This window comes from Papaver somniferum, chromosome 7 (genome assembly GCF_003573695.1).
Source record: "Papaver somniferum cultivar HN1 chromosome 7, ASM357369v1, whole genome shotgun sequence".
NCBI lineage: Eukaryota > Viridiplantae > Streptophyta > Magnoliopsida > Ranunculales > Papaveraceae > Papaver > Papaver somniferum.
Genome location: NC_039364.1, coordinates 158924825 through 158947544, shown reverse-complemented (window position 1 = coordinate 158947544; position 22720 = coordinate 158924825). Strand labels below are relative to the sequence as shown.

General features: G+C 39.3%; 1 protein-coding gene and 1 long non-coding RNA gene across 2 annotated transcripts; one reads left to right on the top strand and one right to left on the bottom strand.

Annotated features, from left to right (window-relative positions):
- Positions 1-548: 548 nt before the first annotated feature.
- Positions 549-4622, top strand: LOC113298895 (uncharacterized membrane protein At1g16860-like). Its single transcript, XM_026547762.1, has 5 exons — positions 549-721; positions 1729-2778; positions 3226-3381; positions 3620-3831; positions 3998-4622. The coding sequence occupies exons 2-5, from the start codon at positions 1873-1875 to the stop codon at positions 4188-4190; spliced, it is 1467 nt and encodes a 488-aa protein (XP_026403547.1). The 5' UTR covers positions 549-721; positions 1729-1872; the 3' UTR covers positions 4191-4622.
- A 3706-nt stretch (positions 4623-8328) lies between these two features.
- Positions 8329-11166, bottom strand: LOC113298893. The gene is made up of 5 exons (XR_003334453.1): positions 11016-11166; positions 10614-10766; positions 9323-9514; positions 9039-9205; positions 8329-8774 (listed from the first exon to the last, which is right to left on the bottom strand). It is a non-coding gene; the product is annotated as an uncharacterized LOC113298893 (long non-coding RNA).
- Positions 11167-22720: the final 11554 nt, after the last annotated feature.

Sequence of the window (22720 nt, the reverse complement as noted above, 5' to 3'; positions counted from 1 at the left end):
ACTTAAAACCTCTGCTATTATTGGATTATAAAGATTAACTGATTGAATCACTACTCCCTGTACCACTATCCCCCATTTGGCTTAGGAATCAACATATATGAGAAATTTACTGGGAGGATTTCATGAGTAAGTTGAAGAAATTTTGGAAGACAATTTTGAGAGCGGAAAACCTTTTTTAATAAAATTTACTCTTTGCCGTCGAGAAAAATAAATAAAAAATTATCATCAAATTGATGCATTTACCCGGATGAATTATTTATTTCAGAAACCGCGAGCCAAGCTCGGTGACCAGAAACCGCATGAGACCGCAAGCCAAGCTCGGTGAACAAGTGCTACCTAATTGATAGACCAAGGAAGCTGTAATTCTTATGCGCAACCAAGGATATATGTGCCATTATGGTAAGAGAAAGACTAGATAACTGAAAGTGAGCAGTACTGGTAGAGAGAGTGGGGAAGGTGAAAGGTGTGTTTTCACATTTTTTTTCCTCCTTAATTTTCTAATTTTTAATTCCCTAATAATTTAATTTGTTTCTTTTTATTATTTTTTTAATTTTCTCTTCTTTTTGGTTTTGAGAAGAAAGAACCAGACCAGTTTTTTCACCTCTCTCTTTACTATCTCTCCTCTACCACCTCCCTTCTCCACTCTCTCTAATGGAGTCTATGGATCACACTCATCTCTCTACGCCAAATCGCTAGCTTACTCTCAACTTCATTATAACCAGTACGTTCAAAGATCTCTCCCCCTCTCCCTCTTTCATTAAAAACTGTATTTTTACCTCTGTGTTTCTCTTTTCGGAGTTCTGATAATCTTCTCTGGCTTCTAACTTGAATTGAAATGTGGCTTTTGTTTAGTTAGTAATAATGAAAATGGGTTTTAATATTTTGATTGTAAAAGGGCTTGGAATGGTAGGAATCATGTGATTGAAAATTGAAATGACTACTTTACTTGATTGAAGTTCTTCAGTTTACTGCCTTTTTCTTTTTGGAGATGAGAGTATGGGTTTGTATCTCTGCTTGATTTCCTATCCGGGTTTTAAAATTTTCTTTTCGGATTTTGAATGATTAATAATGTTAGGGTTTCAGAAAAATGTATAATTAGGGTTTTCTTCTGGAAGATCTCAATTTTAGTTAGTGGTTTTTTGTGTGTGTTGTGAATGGAGAATTACTGGGTTTTGTTTACTGATTTCAAAGTTTAGTGGTAAGATCTTGATTTTGGTATTTATTGGATCTCAGTATTTAAAAATTTGAATCTGCACAACAGGTGTTTGCCAAAAAAAGCTTGTGTGGCTATGTTACTTAAAATTAAGATTTGTTTGAGATGAAATTTCAGTGAACTACTACTATTGAATTCTCCAAGTGTACATACATAATAAATGCTTCTTCTGCAAAAACTCTGACTAGGTCTTTTTGATAACCAGATCTTGATCTGTGTGTTTACTAGTTGAGTTTTGTTGCTTGGATTACACCTGTTAGAAATGTGGATCTTGACTAAAAATAGCATCCCAATGTTTGTTATTTGGGTGAATTTTAGGATTTTGGTATGTTACCAGTAGTGTATATGGTTTTGTTTTTTCTCGGGTTCTCGTATTCAGATTAGGGTCTTGCTATGAAAATCAACGTGACAACCCATATAATAATATGTACTGTGTTTTGATTGGTTTATCGTGTTGTCTTCTCCAGAGGGATATGCATTTCAATTCAATTGACCTTGATCTCATTGTGCTGCAGTTTCTGTCACTATCATTGATGCTTTCCACGAGAGAAACCATATAGCCTGATTCACGAGTGCGACTGTCTAGTTTGGTGTCTTCTGTTAATATATTAGTGAAATTGAGCTCATCCATTCGTCTGGGGTTACTTTAAATAGCCTTGATGGGTTCACGATTCCCATCCCACCAGCTCAGCAATGGGCTGTATGTATCAGGCCGGCCAGAACAGTCTAAGGAACGGCCTATCACGATGAGCTCGACGGCAATGCCCTACACTGGTGGTGATATAAAGAAATCCGGCGAACTCGGAAAAATGTTTGATATTCCTGTAGATGGTTCTAAGTCAAGGAAATCTGGACCTGTAGGTAATCCTCCTATGAGAACTGGTTCTTTTGGAGGAGCAGCCTCACACTCAGGACCAATTACGAATTCAACATCTAGAGCTAGCTATTCAACATCAGGTCCTGTAACTTCAGGGATGGGAGGTGGACCAACGGGTGGATCAAATAGGCAGAAATCTAGTTCTGGACCGTTAAACAAGCATGGGGATCCAATTAAGAAGTCATCTGGTCCTCAATCTGGAGGAGTTACACCAGCTGCTCGGCAAAACTCGGGTCCTCAAGCACCAGTTCTTCCCGCAACTGGTCTCATTACATCCGGACCCATTACATCTGGTCCACTGAATTCATCAGGTGCCCCACGAAAGTTTTCTGGTCCATTGGACTCTATGGGTTCGCTCAAGCTACATAGCACATCAATTGTTAATAACCAGGCCGTGACTAATCTCAGTCAGGAAGACGACTATTCGTTTAAGAGAAACTTCCCGAAACCAATACTGTGGTCTGTTATTCTTCTATTTGTGATGGGATTCATCGCTGGGGGTTTTATTCTTGCTGCTGTCCACAATCCTATTCTTCTCGTTGTTGTTGTGGTTCTTTTTAGTTTCGTTGCTGCACTTTTTACTTGGAATAATTGTTGGGGAAGAAAGGGTGTCACGGGTTTTATTGCTCAATATCCTGATGCTGAGCTTAGAACTTCCAAGGATGGGCAGTATGTCAAAGTCTCCGGGGTATGTAACTTACCGAGGATAACCTATAATCTGTGTCATGTGGTCAACATTTTGCTCTGGTTAAATCACATATTGAAATGTTCTGGCCATTTCTGTTCTATGAGTATTTGCATGTGCTTATGGGTAATCTGGAGAGAGAAAACCAGGATCCGAGCATTAATTATTTATAGATGGGTTGGATACATGAAATTGCAAGTTGATAACATATCAGATGAAGAAATAAAGTGATATGATGGAAACGTGAATTTTTCTGCTTACTGTAGTGAACTATTATAGTCATTGTTCTTGCGTTTTTCTTAGATAAGAGAGAGGGAAAGCTTGAATAGCTGTTATATTATAAACCTTTCTTCCCTTGGCTTTATTTTGTAGTATAACATGCTTGGAATGTTCTTTATATCAAATTGTTTAACTACTTACGATGGTGCTATTGTTATCAACTTATGGCAGGTGGTTACTTGTGGAAACGTGCCCCTCGAGTCATCCTTCCAAAGAGTTCCGAGATGTGTTTACACATGTACAAGTTTATACGAGTATCGAGGATGGGATTCGAAGGCTGCCAATGCTGCTCACCGTCGTTTCACCTGGGGCCTCCGGTCTTTAGAGGTGTGTTAGCCAAACTGTGATTTTCGACCGGTCCTTGAGTAGTTAACCTTGTTCTGGATATTTCCCTGTAGTGGCTACTAAAATAAAGTTTCTTTTTGTCTACATGCCTAGTTGAAGTTGTTTATTTTGAGGATTTTAATTACTTAGTAGGGAAAATTAGCGTGACATTTTTTACCTGTTCTCTAGTTGTTGATTGATGTTCTCACATTGATTGGGGAGTTTTGTTCTTTTTGTACAGAGACACGTTGTTGACTTCTACATCTCTGATTTCCAATCTGGGCTGAGGGCATTGGTTAAGACAGGTTATGGGGCGAGGGTGACTCCGTATGTGGATGAATCTGTTGTAGTTGATGTCAATCCCTCAAACAAAGATATGTCACCAGACTTCGTCAGATGGTTGCGAGATCGGAACCTCTCAAGTGATGACCGTGTCATGCGACTGAGAGAAGGGTAATGATTATTTCTTTTCAGCAGTTCCTCTTTCCCCAGTTTATTCTGTGATAGATTACTCATCAAACATGTTAAAAACTAGAGTTCGACATATACCAATGCCCTTCGATGGTGTTTCCACTAAATGCCTAAACGTTTATTTTGTACCTTTTTTCTTATAATATAGTTACATAAAAGAGGGCAGCACTGTTAGTGTAATGGGAGTTGTTCAGAGGAACGAGAATGTACTAATGATCGTGCCGCCGCCTGAGCCACTCTCAACTGGATGTCAATGGGGGAAATGTATACTCCCAGCAAGTCTAGAGGGTATCGTGTTAAGATGCGAGGATAGTTCAAAGATCGACGTCATACCTGTTTAATATTTTGTGGGGGTGTGATACGTTGATGATACTCAAAGGTTATTTTGTTCAGGTAAAAAGTGCAATTCATTGGGGATAAATTTTAGATTTTGTTTGGTAAAATGTTCATGATTTGTGAAATGGTGGCTGTGATGATAATGATATGGGTTTAGGGTTCCGCAGATGGTGGTGTTTGTGTATAGTTGTTTTTTTTTTCCTTATTTTCTTTTTGTTGCTTCTGTTTTTCCCTTCCTCCTTTTTTAGGGTTTGGAAGCTTTTGTAATGGAGAAAGGGAAAGATGGAATTTGGTGATGGTAATGATTCTTACGTGTAGAAAAATAGAACTTTGATGTGTTTTGAAGAAAAAGATTTGAGTTGGTGGTGGGGGGAGTTTATATTAAAGAATGTTTGGATATATCTTGAGTAGTAAAATTTGGTTTCTCTCCTGTGTCACTCTCTTGGGTTGTTTTATGACTTTCATCTCTCTTGCTTTCATTATGTGTGCCTTCACCACTTAACTGCTAGTCAAATTTGATTTATAATGCAGCAAAACATATTAACCATTGCTGGTGCCAGCCAGGCCATTACCAAGTAGCTTTTTTTTATTTCTGTAACTTTCAGTGTTCTATGAAAATGTTCAGTATACTTGGCGAGTGAAGTAGATAGGTCTTGTATTCCTTGGCTGACCTGACACCCCAAACTAATCAAATTGTAATCCATGAATGTCACATAAAGTATTGGTATGCGTCTCACATTTCATGATTTGATTCTTGAGAAGATGGCTATGGCCGCTCAACCGCCGACAGATACTAAACTAACCAAATAAAAGTCTTTTTCAGTAAGATTCTGCCGACGACACTGGAGATGATAAGACAATAAATGTTATTTTCTGGACTAATTAGGTTCTTCCACGATTCAATTCAGAGGCAAACCCAGCAGTTGTGAAAGTGAAGCCAATTGTGTTTAGGCAATCCATCCAAGCTTGCAGGCAGGTGCCGGTGTAGTTTAATAAAAATCCTATTATTAGGGTTTTAAACGGCTGGGTTTTTTTGAGGCTGTATAGAGTCGTGAAATAGTAATTTATAGAACCCGTCCAGATAAATTTGTAATACCTAATTTACCCTCAATTTAATTAGTGCTAATTAAAATGATTAAGCTAACTAATTAGTATTAGTGAATGTGTTAGACTAATCAAATAATTAATCTTTCGCAGATCAAAACTTGATTTTCTTGGATTTTGAAGAAGGAAAAATGGTGATTTTGGTGAATTTTTTTTGAAAACTTTGAAGAAAAATGATGAAACCCTTCGTCACAATACTCGGGAAAACCTTAAAGTCAACTCCCAATAACAATTTTATCGATTCAAACCCGTTAAAATCGGAGCAAAATCTGAGTTTTTACCTGTTATGACTGGGAAAATGTGTCGAACCAGCCGTAAATAGGTAAGTACGGTTGGAAACTAAGGAACCCCCAGTCATGAATACGAATAACGGATGGGAAGTGAAGAATTTCTGACCGTTTTTTTTCCCAGAATCACTTGAGTCTGTATTACGGCTGGGTTAACATGTATAGAAGGCAATTTTCCGTTCGTAAATGAATATGTAAGTTGAGAAATTTTGAGTTTCAACATGAATAAATACTACGATTGAAAAGCAGTAATACTTTCATTTATTAGACCACAATAAAACCCGTTACATACTTAATAGATCCCCATTACAAAGTTGGTTTTAATGACATACCTTTCGATGTATCAAGAAGTCTTTGATGATGGCGAATTGAGCTTCGAAGTTGAAATTATAACCTTTCCATTTTCTTCATTCCTTCTTAGCTTGAGCTACGACTTCTTCACCAGTCTCACCTCTAAGTCGAAGTTGCTTGCATATACGAAGTAAAGCCATATATATTTCCATTTTTTTTTTGCGTATGTCTGAAAATCGAAGATACAGTTCAACTCCATCGCGGTTATTAGTGTTACCTGTTTCACTACAAAAAAATTCAAAAATCTTACTCCAATACGATTGACTGGCTAAACCACCTTGTCTTCGATCTTCTCCCCTCTTTGGATGACATAGTACAAATTTTTTGCAAAGATATAAGTCTTCTTCCAAAGTAAATTTGGGTTTATCCTTTGAGTATATTGCATTGAGTTTATAGGGTTTTGATGGAGAGTATTGACGTAGAAGGTGTGATTTTGATTTGGAATGGGTGGTTGTATGGAGGTGGAGTTATTTCAAGTTTAATTAAGTGGTTGAACAGCTAGAACCTTCTAGATCAGTCGTCAAACAGATCTATTTTTCAAAATTCAAAAAACTAGCCGATATAGGTGTTTACAGCTAGGAAATTATAGGTGTTTACAGCTAGGAAATCGATAGGTCGACCAAGCCGTAATTAAGTATAAACCTGCAGGTTTTGTGGTGTGTCAGGTTTACGGCTAGGAATTAAGGTCGTAAAGCAGAGTTGTTACTTTATGTCAGAATTACGGTTTGGAGTCCTAACCGTGACACATATAAACAACATGGATATCTAAGCCATCACTAGGAGTCAATTTTTTTATGGGGTTATCACAGTAATATACGACCAAGTTTTTCCAAATCGTAAACAAATTACGGATGCTGTTTCTAACCGGGCTCAGGTTACGTCCAGGAAATCGAAAGGTTGACCAAGCCAGTTTTGTGGTGTGTCAGATTTACAGGTAGGAATTCACCCAGTAAACCAGAGTTATTGCTTTATGTCAGAATTACGGTTTGGAGTCCTAACCGTGACGCAGAAACACGACCTAGCCGAAACTAGGAGTCGATTTATTTTTGGGTTACCAAAGTAATATACGGCTGGGTTTTTCCTAGCCGTAAATCCGTTAAAGATGGTTTTTCTAACCACTTGTTGGGTAACGGCCGGGAGTTTCTAACCGAAAACCTGTGCAAATTTTTTTGACAACAAATATATGCATTTACGACTAGGTTATTTGAAGCATCGACCTAACCAAAAGCGTTCAAAAATTTCAATAATGTTGATTTTTTCATCATTGTTCTTAGATTAGATAAATGGAAAGACTAACATTCGTTCATACATGCAAAGTTATAAAAATTCATCCGTCCAAATCCATAACCAAACACTGAAAATAGTAAATAGACAAAGTCTTAGATAATAAAAAATCCATGAAGTAAAATAATAAAAAGCTATTAGATCTCCATTAGTGATTCACTGGATTCCTCGTCCGAATCCGAGTGCAAAAACTCATCCAAATAGTCGTCCTCTTTCTCCCCTTCCACAACCTCTTCTACAACTCTAGCTCTTTTACCTCTTCCACTGCCACCTTGAATTGGAGTATTTTTATCTCTACCACGTCCACCTCGAGCACTTGTTCTAGCACGACCGCTTTTATCACTTGTACCTCGACCACGACCACCTTTTTTACCTCGACCACCTTTTCTTTGCTTTGATTGAACATGCTCACTGGAGGGAGTATCCGAGTCGTCGCTAGAAGAAGGAGACCTTGCCCTCTTACTTCTCCGTGGTCGGTCCTATTCATAAACATATAAACCTCATTTTTCGGGGTTTATTATGCCTTTAACTCAATTCTAAAGTAATCTTTGTTCAGGGACCGTTAAACTCTCACCCGAATTAATGTTGCAGGTCATGTCCTCGACCACCCAATTAACTCGTTCAACCTATTTTTTCATATCAAATACACAAATTGTAATAATTCATAGATAATAAAAAAATAAACATATACAAACATAATTAGTAGTATACGTACCACCCCTAGTCCAGAAGGGGCTATAAATGACGATTGAAGTCTGTTATATAACATGATTTATCACGATTTTCATCTGTTATTCGAACCGTTATTTATTTGGTGTGACTTTTTATAAATGACGAATAAAAAACGTTATTAAGTATGACGAATAATATTTGTGGTTTAAAGTCACACACAAAAACTGTTATTTAGTACCACGGTTATTGTATGTCAAATATAATAACAGTTGATGCCTATTATAAAGGAGGCGTTTAGTGTCGCGGTTATTAATCCAGATTTTGGTAATATGATGTTCATTCAGTTTCAGATCTGAATTCTGAGATGTGGTCTATTTAAAACTTATATTTGGTTCAGCTGAATCTTGAGGTGATTAAAAAATAAATCCTAAAACAACAGTTCAATCAAAATAACATTTTTATTAATTTTCAAAAAAAGTAGAATCTCTGGTACAATTTTAAAAATAAATTCTGGCTACCCGAAATCACATAATTGAACACTAAAACTGAATTCAATCTACTATCACCTAGCCACTCTAATTTGGTCACTCTTCTCCTGGAGTTATGTTAGCTTTTGGCCATTTAATCACACCACACCCTCAAACATCTGCAAGTACTCCATTCATGATTCATCAATCTTGCAGTCATATTCGACATCATTTGGCGGCTTTGCTCTATCAACATATGCACATGCAGCCGGTTCTTTCCTGAAGTTCCTCAAAAAGCAAACTTAAAACGACGAACGTGCTGTTGGCAGCTCGACCATCACCATGAAGTAAACAAGGAAAATCGGATACATAAGCTTTAGCTGGCATATTGCATCAAAACCCCTTCCCTTCTAAATTGTGCCTCCTGAAAGTACATCACAAACCTCATCAGCTATCTGATACATGCCATGGGAATCAAAATTTAGCCACTAAAAGAACATCGGAAGTCCTAAGGGCAATAATAGACACATGAGTTCCTTACTAAACCTTACACTGTCTTCATTTTTTCTCTGTTAAAAATTCAAAATGCAAAGATCACTTTTTTGTGTCTATCTAAGAGGGTGGTGGAAGTATTTGTTGGCATTGGATTTGGCTTGAGATGAAGTAACAGATGGAAATGGAACTTTACCTTGAAATGAGGTAGCCAGTTGGGTCATCTTCTAAAGCTCTTCGGGTGATATCTGGACAATCATGCTTGAGGCAGTCTTAATCATGTCTAGTAACACACCTTCGGCACTTGAACCACCCAAAGCCACCAGACTGTCGGGATCAACTTGTGAAGTATTCTGAAATGACCTGTTAAAATAACAAGTAATAAACAAATAGATATCAGCCGATGTGTCTGCAACAACATAAACTAATAGTTATTCAGCTGAGAAACTTTAGAATCCACTAGGCGACTCATGTACTAACCAAGATATGGCAATATGTAGACATAAGCTAAACATTTCAACATTTATGGTCACGTGAATCCGTACGTTAAGCTTGTCTCCATCGACAAATAGCCTTTAAATTCACTTTATCATGTGCCAAGACTAGGAAAAACGCAGAAGAAACGTTCAGTGTCCACTTTTCAGATCTTGATCAGCTCTCGGATGATTCCAACTGCATCATACACCACATGATTCATAAATAAGCATGGGTGGAAGTTTTAGATAATGTTGAAAAGGAGATATAACTGCAATTATAATTTAAGCTCATAATTTAAGTTGTAATCGTCTGTCCAAGAGGGCACTAGAAGTTCTGTTGGCATTGGCTTTAGCACAAACGACAGAAACATCTTACTTTCATGATATAATGTCCGTCATCTAAGCAGAGCTCTCCAAAATTAGACATACGCAACTTCAATGACCCACTATGTTGCACTACTTCATCCTTAGAAACATAAATTTCAAAATCTACTAGCTAGTTAAGACAAAGAAAACAAAAACGATAACATCCACTCAACTGATAATCTTTCAAACACCACTACGAAGAAAGAAAAAAAACCAATGATGCTACTTTAGGCATAAAGAGCCATTTTAATTGTAATTCAGATGAGCAATTCACTTAAAAAAATTTACACATCAAAGAAAAATCAGTTGGATGAGTAATTTTATCAAACACTATGAGTGCGTTCAATAGAAAACATCACTCACAAAACCATTACCACATATACTGAGTTCCAGTGGAATTAATTGAAAAAAAAAAAAAAAACTTCTTTTTCGCATAGTCGCATAATTTCTTACCCTGGCTTTACAGAATTTCCTACCCTGGCTTGACAGAAATTCCTACCCTGGCTCGACTCTATGTGTAGCTGGGCTAAGCTATTATCTACTACCTTCAAAAAAAAAAATTGTTTGATTGACGGAAGCCTGTGCATACATCCGCCCCTGCAATTCCTTTACAAGGTTTGAAAACATTTTTCATGGCCGTTTTTGATACAAAACCTTGCTCCTATTCGGTCAGGTCAGGTCACTGAAATAGCCTTCCAATTAAAATATATGACTAATTTGAGTATAATGTTGATTGTGCTATATTTGAGTCAGACAATATGACTAATCAAACCTAAACTAGCCTTCCAATTAACAGATGAGTCAGATTGAGTAAAATAACATAACTAATCCAAAACCTAGACTGAGCTCCTAATTAACAAATGAACCCGATTGAGTCAGACAAAAATGAACACTACCATTATCTATTTGAGAAATACTAATTGACTAACCTCCTCAATTGAGTTTCTCAAGTAGTGCGTTTCTACGGAGACCAGAAGTTGAAGCACTGAGATCCAGGTCAACCGATTCAACAACAGCAGCAGCAGAAGCAACATCTTTGCTTCAAAAGCTCCTTCCTGAACAATCCTCATTATTATTTCCGCCTAAATTCAACCAATCCAAAAAAGATATCCCAAATTCAATTTACGAATCCAAACAAAACCGAAAATTAAAATCGAGAACACAACGTAATCATAAACAAACCTGGAATTATAAATCAAATCTGATTTTTCTATGAAAACCATAGAAGAATTATACATCAAATCTGATTTTGCTATGAAAACCCTAGAATTTTACCAAAAAAAATCTAATCAAATCTTAATTAAACAAGAGAAAACGAAGAAGAATCATACTTGAAGTAAGGGTCTTTTTTAATGAGAAAAACACTGCTAACCATCTTTGGATTCATTGAGAAATCTGGGTTGTGGGAGAAGAATGGGACCGAAGCAGAGAAGTTCAAGAGAGGAAGGAGAAATATAATTACCCTTTTTGCCGTGAACTTTCTTATCTTTAAGCATTGTTTTGTGGCTGGTTAAAATGGGACCGGACCGGTAAAAGGTTTTTATGACACATAGGCTAACCGGTTTAAATCTTTTAGAAACGTAGGCATGTACTAATAGCGAGCCACTTTGGGCGCGCAACAGAAGACGGTGGTGGGCGCATATAAACATAAAATATTTAACGGATATATTACGTGATTTAATGGGTCATCGTTAAATCACACACCTAGTAAATACAACATTTGAGAATGACAGGTTGTTTACGTTGAATGGTGGGTCCAATATATTTTCATATAATATAACGGAATTTGTTTGTAAAATTTTAATCACGCAATCAATCTGTTGTTTAAAAGCGTGATTAATTGCCCTTTCTGGACTAGTGCACCATCTCCCTCCAATCACTTTCGTCATCCCTTGATGTCCTTGATTTCGAACTCTCTCCATTCTTGAAGTGTTTCCTCGCTTCCGGATTAAAATTTTCCACATAAGGATGAGAACACTCTTGATAGCATTCCATGTAATTCTCATCAGCATTGGAAATTCCATGAGAAGCTTCAAGCCCTCTTTTACTCATTTGGTTTACTTCTTCGGAACGAGCATTCCAATGATCGATCGATGGTACTGGTTCATAGATCAATCTCACATCTTTGTCCTTAAATTGGGAGTTTCTTACGCTCAGTTTAAAACGAGAGTCTTCAGGTACTATTTTCTGGACTATACCAATTTGACGGAGCGTTCTACGAGGATCTAAAATGACGAACCCAGTTGAATGAAATAAAGGTCCCACGTAAGTCGACACATTAGAAAATACTCTATCACCAACTTCATCTTCTCCATCCTCATCAAGTTTCAAATATGGATCAAAAACAACATCATCGATTGTCAAAGCATCCAACGTTTTCCTCATGTCGACCATTTCCGTCTCTTTAGCCTTGTATTGGGTCTCTCGAAAGGGGTATCTTCCTCCTGTATGTTTCTGTAGAGCCTATTTCTTATCCCGAGAAGGCCTCAAGCATTTAAAATGATCGTAAGCCCATGACTATGGGGAAAAAAAGAATTTTATATAAGATATTACACACAAACCAATATAAAAGTTAAAAAATATATATTTGTGATATTGAAACAAAAAGATACCTGGATAAGAGCAACACATCCCATAATTTGTGTTTCGCTCCACCTAGAAGCTTTGCAAAGATTGTCCATCACACTAGAAAGGAGGGCGGTGCCCCACGAGTACCTAGGTACCTCGTTTGTTTCCGGATCGAGACTGAGAGTCTTCAACCATTGAAAATAGCAAGTACTTACCTTATTTCCTGAGAAATCGGGAAAAAATACAGTCCCAAGAGAGTGCAACAAGTAAGATATAGCTTTATGTCTAGCTTGAAAACGCGGGGGTACCAAAATACAACACCATTTTTTTCTTAGGAAATATGTATGGACAAACTCAATACAACTTCGAGAGTTAAACTCAATCAAGGAATAATATTTAGAGTTATATCTCCGAGAGTTGAACCTAATCACAAAGAGATTACTTGGACGGTACCAAAGACCAATTGTCCAAGAATCAATCTAGTCGTATCCAACAAACTAGGTCGGATATATCTACTAAGATTTATCAAGTACAACCTGTGATATTTCAATTATAAAGATAAAAAATATAGTGGGAAAAAAAAAACAGACACCAAAAGTTTTCTTAACGAGGAAACCGCAAATGCAGAAAAACCTCGGGACCTAGTCCAGATTGAACACCAAACTGTATTAAGCCGCCACAGACACTAGCCTACTACCAATTAACTTCAGACTGGAATGTAGTTGAGCTCTAAAAGGTATCCCAACGATTGATTTATTTGGTTTAGTAGACGAATGTAGTTTGGACACCAAGGAATTCCCAAAACCGAATATTCTCAAAGATATGCAATAAACGCCAAAATCGATTTTCATAATTCCTGGAAATATGCTCTGTCCACATATTGACCGAAATTCAGTAGAAAATCTCCAATTAGTAAATGCACATTACTAATTTTTATTTTCTAAAGATATGCATTTAATTGCTGGAAATTAAAAGCATATAAAACTAAAAACCTTAATTAAAAGATTCTCAATTTATTTCGATCTGGGATTCTCCTTTAATTAGTAAGGAATATCTTAGAACAATAAAAGATAAGAATTACTGCACATGTTCAAAGTATGTCGACATCTTTACTTTGTAAATCCTTTTTCATATTTACAATCTTGGAACCGATTTGCCACACTTCCAAACGAGTTTAGATTTGGTTCATCTGTTTTCCAAGAACTATGTGATTGATTATCCTATCAAATCACCATTAATGGGTTTCACGGTTCTACCAAAACACAAAGATTCGGTTCTACCTCCATGTGGGTACTATGATCGGTCACACGAGCTTTCTAAAAATTGGTTGACTAGGTACTAGGATCGGTTACCACATAATTATGGTATTTACTTGTAATCGGTTGCACAAGTCATAGGATCGGTTACCAATTACTAAGACTTGTAGTACCTCTTACAAGGATCGATTCCACATACTTGTGATCGGTTGTACCTCTTACTAGGATCGGTTCCCCAATATCTAGAGTTGGTCATACCAATTACAACATATCGATCATGCCATCACAGGTGATTGCTTAAGATCGGTTTCACTAATAAAAGTCATACCAATACAAAAGTCAGGCATTGTGAATAGTTTTACCAAGATACATAAACAAGTTATGAGCGGTTATACTAAACACACATATTGGTAAGTCTAGAGATTTCCCTTTCGATTCACAAAACAAGTTTATGAATTGTACTTCCTTTAAACGAATGCAAAACATTGTTTCCCAGGACGAAATCTTCACCCATACCCCTACATAATCACAATAACATTCATTCGATTATATCTATGTCTTATATACGAAGTTCAAAAGATAGACGTTATACTTCGTATTGTAATTTCTTAATACTATGTCTAACTAGATATAATCATTCACAGCTTCACAGTTATGTTTTCAATATGCACGACTTGAAAGATACATTAGGAATGAAACAGTTCAAGTCAAATATTACTAACCTCAAGAGGAAGGATGATGTCGTCGATGTAGCTCTTTACTTCTTCACATTCTTCAACTCTTCACGTAATACTTGTAAGTCTCATATCCCAGTGACTTTCTATCTAACCTATACGAAGTTGACTCTAGTAAATAATCAAGCGACTCTTTAAATGAGTTTTGATTCACTAAAATGTGACAACCAAACTTGACATACCAACGCTTGGTGGGTTCAACCGAGCTATGCTCTAACACATACGAGTATGCATACCGATCCGGTTCACGAGTTAAACATATTTTCATATGATGTGCATAAGAATATGCGTATCACAAATCTGTAAGTCGATATATAGCTACTCCGCTACTTGTACGAGTACATGTAATACAGGTTCAGACATATGACAGTTTTCCAAGTTTGTAAGACTGATACCACTGTCTTGTATTTGAATCTATATTAGTTCTATATTTCTATTTAAATCGATTCAAAACATTACCGAATAACATCAATGACACAAATCACTGTCTCAGGCTATTTTCGAACGATAAGACTTGAATGCTGATTTTGATTCCGAACAATAAATCGTATTTAACCGAAATTCATCAAGCATGAGCAAATGTTCATTAAGCTTAGTCATTATATTTCTAAAAGTCCGCTAACTTGATAATTAGTTCTCGGCTCAAAATTCTTGTCTATGCATACTAGTATAATTAGTTTTGCGACATCATCTTAAGCTATGCAATATATTTTAAAAGGAAAAAGACCAAATCTTGTCTTTCTCTGTTTCCGACTCCTCTCTGTCAAGAAAATAAGAAATTGAGAAAGATCTTTAAAGGTTATGATTGTGATTATCATTTAATACAATCTCTTCTCAAAGATCGCGAAGAACAAGTACGTTCAAAGAACTCTGAATGTGAAAGACTTCGTAAAAATTTCATAGTGTTAGAAGAAAAACTTGCAAGGAAGGTTGCAATGTTTAACTCTCAGCAAATTAGTTCCGATGACAGAGAAAGTGTTTTTCTCATTCGAGAAAGACAGCTTGAGGCTTATTTAACTACTACTAATCATAATATCAAGTTGCTGGAAGAAAACTTGAAAAAGTTCAATACTATCTCAAACAAATCATCCACTGTGCTAGGAATAAGTAAAAATCATCGTGACACACGAGGACTGGCCTATAAGGGAATAAATGCTCCAAGTATTAGCAAAGAGGTAAAATTTGTCAAAACTAGTGCTTCCTTTCAACCAAAGGTTTCCACTAAATGTGAAATACCTAAGTCAGCAGTTGAAGTTCGAAAGAACAAATATCAACCTACAAGAACAACACACGAGGATCTAGATAATAACACTTTTCATAAGTGTTATTATTACGGTAAAAATAGTCACATGTTAAAGAAATGTCGTTTTCGCATAAGGGATGAAAAACTTCATGATGTACTTGTTTGGGCATCTCAAGAAGTTCAAACCTAAATCATATGTTAATATTGATACTCTTGACACTATGTGTTGTCAACATTCAACCTTTAGGCAAAGGAATCATTGCTGTGATTAACCGAGTTTTGCCTATAAATGTTCTACAACTTTAATGATTTTCAAAAGGTTAACCTTGTAGAGACAAAGACAAGATCCGATGTTCCTAGTTGGATAAAGTCTAACTTGAATTGTCATCCAAATACTTCTCTGAGAAGTGTTGAGAAAATTAACGGGAAGAAAAGAATACTGAAGGAATCTGTCTCAGAAACTCATAATAATACTATTTTGAACCTTCACACTAAGGTTGAACATACAATTTTTGATCTCCGAAAACAGATTAGAAAATTCAAAAACTTCAAAAAGGCTAGGAGAAAGCCGAATACATGTAAGAATTCTACACCCTCTTCCCTTAAAGATGAAAACTGTTATTTACTAAAACAGGTACAAAGAATGGGAGTTTACCAAAGAATCTTGTTGTTCATGATAGGCATTTGACAGATGCCTACCATAACATAATTTGATTATGGTAAATCGCGCCTCCCCTAGATCATGGAAAGGAGGAAGCACAATATGTTCAAGAATGATATTCTTCTTGACACATAATGGTTTGGTATTATGTACCATATATTCTGTTTTTAATTTCATTAGTAGTATTTCATCTTTGATTATGATATCTCAACTATCTCGTGTGCTCTAGATGTTTATCTTGAGCTAAGAACGAGGTTGATTGAATTATTCAGTTTAAATGAGTACGGACAAAACTCTTGTGCTCATGGAACCATGTGCTTTAAGTTCCGAAACCGTCCCGAACCTTGAGTCAAAGCCTCCTCAAGGAGATTCTAGAAAGAAACTCTATTCCCTCAGGTTTCTTAACATAGAAACTGTGATATATATAAGGTTAGCTCACCTTGTATTATATACAAAATTGCTTGAATAACTCACAAACATTCATGAACCATGGATGCTTCTAAGTTTTCAAAAAACATAAAGGAAGATAACAAGAAGAAGGAGGATGGTGGTTTCACAGGTATTGTTGAATTCTACGATAATCCTGTCTCCATATTGTTGATGGTGGTTTTTAGCTTAGGGTTAAAATCGTAAAACCTTGCATCTGATGTGACGTCACTTTGCAAGGAAACAGTCCCGTGAGTGCTAACCTCTCCACCGACATATTTATTGGGCCGTTCAATATATCTACATGAAATTTATCCAGACTAGCGAATGTAGCAACCATCCCAGATGTATTGTAAATTTCGGCGCCTTTCCTATATTTAAGTTCCTTTCAATGCCTTCCATGCTATGTTCTCCGGCTGAACCCTTAATGTTGATATGTCATGACGATTTGTGTTCACTCGCAGCAGAGTAGCACGAATCTCCAAATATCAAGGATAAGATCTTTGCATAAGGTATTCAATCAGAAAAGCATGCTGCTCTCTAGCAATGAACTTAAAAGAACTTTGTGTCAACACATAGAATTCAATCAATTATCCTGACTAACTTGCATAAGTTAGGGTTTCGCGCCTCGTGCAGTATACCAGACCTTGCTTGTCAAAATTAAGCCTAAGCAAACTAGGTAATTAATCCGCCATGGATTAGCAGGTGCAAAACCTCGCCCAGAATCAGAAAAACAGGGATCCGCAGCAGCAAAGGGAGGCGTGGCCATGCTTTAGGCTAGCTGGAGCCACTTGACATTGGCCACGCCCCATCCTAATCCGACCCTATTTCCCTCGACCAATCAGGTCGCTTTAAACTCTCCACGCGCACATAAGTTGTGGTTGAGCCCGTGCTTACCGGCCCCACTTCCCATCGACCAATCGAGTCGCTCTAAAGCCGCCACACTCTCGCCAGAAGTGTAGCCACGCCCATGCTTGGCCGGCCCTCTTTTAATCGACCAACCAGGTCGCTCTAAAGCCACCACACTCTCACAAGAAGTGTAGCTGCGCCTTATGTTTGGCCGGCCCCCTTTTCGTGGCCAATAAAGTTGCTCTAAACTTGCCACCATACATTAAAGGCCAAACACACCCTGTCGCGCCACCATACTAACTGGAAAGCCAAATGCACCCTGCCACGACAACATATTGATCGGCATGCCAACATGCCACTCTACAGCGGTAACATGCCAACATGCCACTCTACCGCGGTAACATACCAACATGCCACTCTACCGCGGTAACATGCCAACATGCCGCGCTGCCGCGGTAACATGCCACTTCGTGGAAACCTGTCATAAATAGACACCACACGGCAATCCCTACTCATGTGGCCGTTTCCACGTTACGACCTTTCCATAGTTCCTTTAGCATAACCATGGCGCCATTCGCACAAAAGTATCGCCACGTCTCGGCCGCATGCCACATGCACTAATTAGGGTTTCAACATGCCAAACCCTAATTTGGGAAAGTTGCTACCAAAGGCAAATAACGTTTCCTAGAGCAATGGGATTGATGTGGCAACATGGCCAATGTTTACCCGCCACATGTGGGTCCAACACCACGGCGCCAAACCCTAGCATTGGCCATGGCGCCAAACCCTATCCTTGGTTATGCCACCAAACCCTAACTTTGGCCACAGAGACAAATCTTAGCTTTGGTCGTGCTACGACGCCACAGGTGTGGCCATGCCACAACGTCACTGGCATGTCGCTATGCCACGGCTACTAACACAACGTTATGCCACGGCTACTCGCACACTGTTATGCCACGACTACTGGCACACTGCTATGCCACGCCTGCTAGCACACCGCTATGCCACGGATACTGGCACACGGCTACGCCACGGCTACTAGCACGCCGCCATGCCACGACTATTCCATTGGCACGCTGCTATGCCACGGATACTAGCACGCCGCCATGCCATGGATACTAGCACGCCGCCATGCCACGGCTACTAGCACGCCGCGATGCCACGGCTACTAGCATGCCGCTATGCCAATGGCGCCACTCCGCTATACAACAAGATGCGGACATAATCAATGAAATCCTTCCTCATGAGATGCAATCTCGACCATCCAAGCTCGCCACCAAACTGACAGACTTGTGGCGGGTTTCAGGCAACCAGCTGCCTAAATCTAGTGGTCATGGCTACGACAGGCGCCACTTGAATCAACGTGCCACTGGCATGCACGATCCATGCCAGCCATGCTACATTTCCATTGGCGTACACCAAAACGTCACTACGCCATTATCAGGCGCCAATACAAGGTAGCCATAATCAACGGCTACCCTCCTTCATGAAATGCGATCTCTGCCACTGAAGTTCGCCACCGAACTGACAAACTTGTGGCAAGTTTTAGGCGACTAGACAAAATGAGCATAATAGCCTAAATGTTGTTTTCCTACGGTAAGTCCCTTGACTTTGACTTACCACACGTAGCAAAGTGCTACACGTTTTCCACGAAAACACTCGAGACATCAAACATGTTACAAACTGGGGGATGCTCATCAGGGTATTGGTCTGGCGGTTTATAGCGTGCGATGCGCCCGTTACAAGAAAGTGTCATGAAGTAGGACAATTAGTGGTGGTAAAAGTAACGGTGTAAACAATTCATTTCCTTCATCATGGAAGCGTAATGACTGACGGTTACACGAATTCACTTCCTTCATCATGGAAGCATAATGTCTGACAGTTACACGTTACTCTATTCTTCCACCACTCAATCGTTTCCACTTCCTACGAGACCAGGGTACGTTTCAATATGGCTTGTATAAATAGGCTTCACCTATTTTCACCAAACAACAAGTTTTGGTCGGCAACAATACAATATCTAGAAATTACCTGGTAGATTTCCATTCTGCTAACCAGTTCTACTTTCAGATACAAGTCATAAATAACCACACCTTCAGAATCAACAATTCTGGTCTCAACACTTTCTTCGCTTCCCTCCCTAAGACCAACCCTTCTCCTTCACGTTGTGACCGAAGAAAGCCTAAAACGACTATTTCTTGGTTTAGGCCAGGATTGTACAAATTGATCTCTCGAATCATAAGTACTCCCGTGCAATGCATTGTTTAGGGTTTAGATTCGTTTCTCATCCACACACCCAAAATTACCAAAATCCGCAAAAACGGTTTTCACCCACAAAAAATTGGCGACCACAGTGGGAGATTAATCTCTCGGTTACAATATCGATTTCCAATTCCCAATTTCATTTTTCAATCCCGATCTCAAGATGGTAGAACTCAGGTCCGGATCAGCAACAAACCCTAAGAACACTAGCGATGAAATCATCCCCGATACTAATGTTCCTTCTAGTGGCATTAATACGCCACCTGCCAACACCAGCGACGCGGAAAATGTTCATTCAGGTGTTACACCGCCGATCACCAGAGCCAGAGCCGCTGCCGCCACTCCCAACATTTCTTCAAGTGTGACAGCTCCAACCGTCACCATAGCCGCTGCTACTCCACCATCAGGACGAGAGACTGGAGGATCCAGAAGAAGCCGATATCCTCTTACCACTGTTGATTTGATGGAAAGACAAAAGTTTCTCGTAAGGCTCAGACATACATGGCTACAACTCAGAAAGAGATACCTATTTTCCTCAAGACACTAACGGAGCGGCTACCACAAGAGTCACGTCAACCCCAGATGGAGCTGGAAAGGAATACTTTTAATATCCGGCGCATGCACTTCAGCAGGACGCGCGTTTATAGATGAAGAGGCTCGCGTTGCTCTTGAACGCGCAGTATAAAGGAATCAGCAATCCAATTTCATCACACGTGAAGATCAGGAATGACTTCTCCAAAATCGGGGAAAAGAAAATCAGCAACCCTCCTGAGTTCATAAAGACCCTCTTCCCGTCAGAAGCTGCATGATTTCTTGGGACTTAGCCCACACAATCGTGCAGTCTATGATGAAACATTTATGTGAGATTCTGTATTTCTCCAAGGCGCAGCGTCAAGATATATTTGCATCCCTCAATCGCACTGCATCAAGAAAGCAGCTGTTTCCAACCAGGGAAGCCGTTCCCAAACCCCAACCTCTCCTGGAAAGCACGATTGATAGATGGAACTGAGGACTCTTAACCACTGTTCACTTGAAGGATGCCGAGTTTGACAACACGCTGATTGACGCAGCCTCTGACTTCAACATTGTAACCGTCAAGGCTCTGAAAGTTGCAAGGGAAAATCAAACAGAAGAAGCGTATTCTTTCCCATGAGGAGAAAAACACGACTTGCCGACCTGCACTATTTGTGACGTCTTCCCATATGCCATATCGTATCAAGTCATTTCTCGAAGTCAAGGGTTAATAGCGCCCTCACTGGAGTTTTCTTTAGGAGCCGCTTCGACGTTTCTCTCCAGGAGACGTTTCAACGTTCTCTCCAGAAGTCGCTCCACTTCAACGTTCTCCAGCAGCGGCTCCGCTTCAACGTTCTCTCCAGAGGTCGCTCCGCTTCAACGTTCGCTCCAGCAGCCGCTCCGCTTCAGCCTTCTCTCCATAAGCTGCTCCAGGATCCGAAGCCGAAGCTTCATCATTTTTCTCCATAAGATTCAACGTCCTCTCCAAGAGCCGAAGCCGTTTCAACACTCCTCCCTATCAAGGATCGTGATCACAGCCAGCCAAGGATCGCAGTTGTTGCCACTTTTTGATCCATCCCGCTAAACCTCGTGGCCGTGGCAATTTACTCGCTTACGCATCCAGCCAATCCCTTTGCTTCCATGGACGCCCATGCAATTTCATCAAACCTATTTTGGTTCCCACGACGATGTAGTCTCTTCCGGTCACATCTGCTGCCAAGAACTGTTGATGCTCGTTTGTCGGAGCTTTACCATAGAAACAACCACTACAAAGAAACATGTAAACCACACTTGGGGACTGAGGCTCTACACGGGATCCCTTCACTGCCAAAGCTCAGAAGATGCGGCCAACCAAAAATCATAGCCATGACAAGGTCATCCACCCTTAAAAGGTGTAGCATAAGAATATCATCACCTCTCTATCTAGAAGGCGCCTGCAACACTTTATGAGGCCGCGGCGGATCGCAAGACTACTCAGAGAAAAGAACTTCAGTAACCAAAGAGAAATGCGATTGGGGACTGATCATCACGGTCCATACCCGACAACCATCAAGCATCCATGAGATAACTCCAGAGACGCGACTGAAACATTTTTCTTGAAGAGACAAAGGGAGCCACGATTAACGACATAACTCCCTCACTTCTACCTCTTCGTTATCCAAAATGTTTTTGTCCATGTGATATTCCAAGCATCCCAGCATCACATCCAGGAGAGTATGATAAGATTGTATCAAATCCCATAGGCGTGGATTCAAGGGGATGCAATTAAAGTAGGCTACACTTTGGGACTGAAGCCTCCTTCATGATTAGAAGCTTAAACGCAGTCACCACCTTACCAGTAAATGCAGCAGAAGCACATCTTCCACGAGAAAATAGGTTCAGGATAATCACACATGGGGACTACCAGAATAGGATGCCTTCACTGCCCTCAACCAGGTTATTTCTGATTTCAACATCATCACTGTCGAAGTTTTACGAGCCGCGATAATTTCTCAACATGAAGCCGTACACGCGCATCAAAGACCCCAAAAGTACGCCACAGAGATACATTCACATATCCTGCCACGCCATCGGATCTAACAGAAGTATAACTGGGGACTGCTCACCACATCCCGTTCCATGCAACAATCCAGGATTCCGAAGATGGTTCAAAGGATGTCGCTTGGAACGAAGTCCTTAAAGACTTGATAACAGCACATCAGCAACGAAATACTCTCAGCTCGTCTACTTCACCCAATGGCTCCAGAAGATTTCGACCATGCAAGCATCCACAACATATCATCATCGCAATCAAAGTCCAGGCACCAATCAAGGATGGACCAACAACGTAACCACAATATCCAAGATTAGCGCTGACATGATCATTGCCGAGCATATATTTCATCAATATATCCCAAGATGACAATGAAGTTTGGTAAATTTTGAAATCCACTGGAGAGGTTAGATATTCATTCTTCCGTAGTCAGAGCCTTATTACACATTCTGGAGAAGATCGATGGTACTGTTGGGTGGATACATGCGAGAG